At 37.3% G+C, this 2242-nt stretch overlaps 1 protein-coding gene across 4 annotated transcripts in view; it reads left to right on the top strand.

Moving 5' to 3' along the window:
• The window catches only part of LOC107658686 (mitogen-activated protein kinase kinase kinase kinase 4-like), a 128622-nt gene that overhangs the window by 52872 nt on the left and 73508 nt on the right, over positions 1-2242 (top strand). For all 4 annotated transcript variants that reach the window (XM_016447337.1, XM_016447336.1, XM_016447335.1 and 1 more), the window contains exons 4-7: positions 562-687; positions 1187-1297; positions 1490-1580; positions 1914-2044. In XM_016447337.1, the coding sequence (XP_016302823.1) occupies positions 562-687; positions 1187-1297; positions 1490-1580; positions 1914-2044 (459 nt within the window). The remainder of the gene's footprint in view (positions 1-561; positions 688-1186; positions 1298-1489; positions 1581-1913; positions 2045-2242) is intronic.

Below are 2242 nucleotides of genomic sequence, written 5' to 3'. Positions count from 1 at the left end.
TCAGCTATACAGGCGTTAATACTGAATGTTTAACGTTATATTCATTGCATACATATACTTCGTAGTAGACATCCTTAGCTCCATTCTGCTGTCTGTTGTTCTGTTGTCGGTGTTTCTTTGTCTGAATATGGCGCTTATCACATGCTGTGTGATGGTATCGGGGCATTTTAACGAGTACAGGAGCTCAGTATCGGGCCCGATACCGATACCAGTATCGGTATCGGTGCATCCCTAGTTAGTACCCATGTTAGTTGCTGTACCCATGTTAGGGTCCAAAGCTCAATGTGGGAAGTGGTAATAAAAGGTAATTTATTATTTTAATGTTTTATTTTTTTATTATGTCTCATTTAGATGTGCGGTGTTCTTTGTCATATCAGACACAAAAATAGCGGCAAGCATAGCGGAAGTGACGTCTTCGGTACCCCTGAATTGTACATGAATAAAAAAAAAAGTGTTTGCCTCCTTTGACCGCATGTCTGAAAAGAATTAGCTTGGATCTCTTTGGTGTTTTATGGTTCATCAAATTTTGTATGTGTCTTTCTGTTGATGTGTTTGGTTTAGGACGAGGAAGAGGAGATTAAACTTGAGATTAACATGCTGAAGAAATACTCCCACCACAGAAACATTGCCACATACTATGGTGCTTTTATCAAGAAGAGTCCTCCTGGACATGATGACCAGCTATGGGTGGGTATCTGAACATCTATCATGTTTTTCACTGCCTCACGGTCTAATTAAATAAAGTGCATTTCAGTGATGTACTGTAGCATTAAAAAATATCAACTAGATAAAAAAAAAAGTTTGTCAAGACAGAAAAGCCTGACCAGAAAGTTTGAAGCAGTTTTAAAAGCTTGAAGATTGAAGGGTTTAAGGACATGCATTCTTTCAGACAGATAGCTGTGTGGTTGCTAGGAGTTTGCTACAGTTTATAGGATGATATCAAAAGACTATTAGCCAGTCTGGGTCAAAAGAGCCCACACCCATGATTCACCAATGTTTTTATGTTGGGAGATGGCAGGCTCATTTTCCGATACGGATGCTAAATTTGTATAGAAGCAGCAGCAGCATGTGAGATAATAATAATTATAAGTTTAAATGCAACAAAAGTATTTTAACTTTTTAAGGCCTATTTTATGTTGTTGTTTTGCCCCCTTTGATTTTTCTGTCTGTTTCTTTGTCTATGCAGTTGGTCATGGAGTTTTGTGGTGCTGGCTCTATAACAGACCTTGTTAAGAACACCAAAGGCAACAGTTTGAAAGAAGACTGGATTGCATACATCTCCAGAGAGATTCTGAGAGTGAGTGACAGCAAAAGCTCTCCATTTACACTCTTTCTCAGGACTTTCTATTTTCATAGAAATATCTCCAGTCTCTTCCGTTTCTGTTCACTGAATTCTTTTATTCAAAGTTTGTTCTCAAGGGTGGAAATATGTGTTATTTCCATAACTTTTACATCTCAAGTTTAATGTAGGGTTATTTTTTCTTTTCAGGGTCTGGCCCATTTGCATGCCCACCATGTCATCCATCGTGACATCAAGGGTCAGAATGTGCTGTTAACAGAGAATGCAGAGGTGAAACTGGGTGAGTCACATTCTTTTATTTTCCTAAAATAAATAAATGAAATACTTTTTACTTGCATCACTTTTACTTTACATCAAAAACTGACATCATTTTAGAAAATGTATTTCAAAAAATCTGAAAATTAGATTTCTCAATTAATGACCCCTTTACCTCAGATGACCAACATCAACAGATTTGGGTCTAATTAGAGCCTTTATTTTTAAAGGTTTGCAAGCACAGCTACAGATGTCAGTCTTTAGTTTTATTTTATGTAATTAAAAAATTGCTAATAGCTATAATATTATTACTTGCCATTTAATTTCTGTTTTAATCACATCGTGTCCTATTTTACAGTTGACTTTGGTGTGAGCGCTCAGTTGGACAGGACAGTTGGCAGGAGAAACACTTTCATTGGCACTCCTTATTGGATGGCGCCAGAGGTCATTGCCTGTGATGAGAACCCAGAAGCGACATATGACTATAGAGTAAGAGCCTGTCTTTGATCATCTTACACTGTTGCAATATAGTCCTTCTTAATATACTCCTAAATTTTTTGCTCTAAGAGTATTTGTGACCCTGGACCACAAAACCAGTCTTAACCTCCTGAGACCCTGCATCCTCATATGAGGGCATTGTATTTTAGTGAATTTCTCTGAGACTATACATGCCACAGTTTTAAGTCT

Source organism: Sinocyclocheilus anshuiensis, unplaced genomic scaffold (assembly GCF_001515605.1).
Source record: "Sinocyclocheilus anshuiensis isolate Anshui unplaced genomic scaffold, SAMN03320099.WGS_v1.1 scaffold832, whole genome shotgun sequence".
Classification (NCBI taxonomy): Eukaryota; Metazoa; Chordata; class Actinopteri; order Cypriniformes; family Cyprinidae; genus Sinocyclocheilus; species Sinocyclocheilus anshuiensis.
Note: the sequence above shows the minus strand (reverse complement) of the source record. Positions and strands in the feature narration are given on the sequence as shown.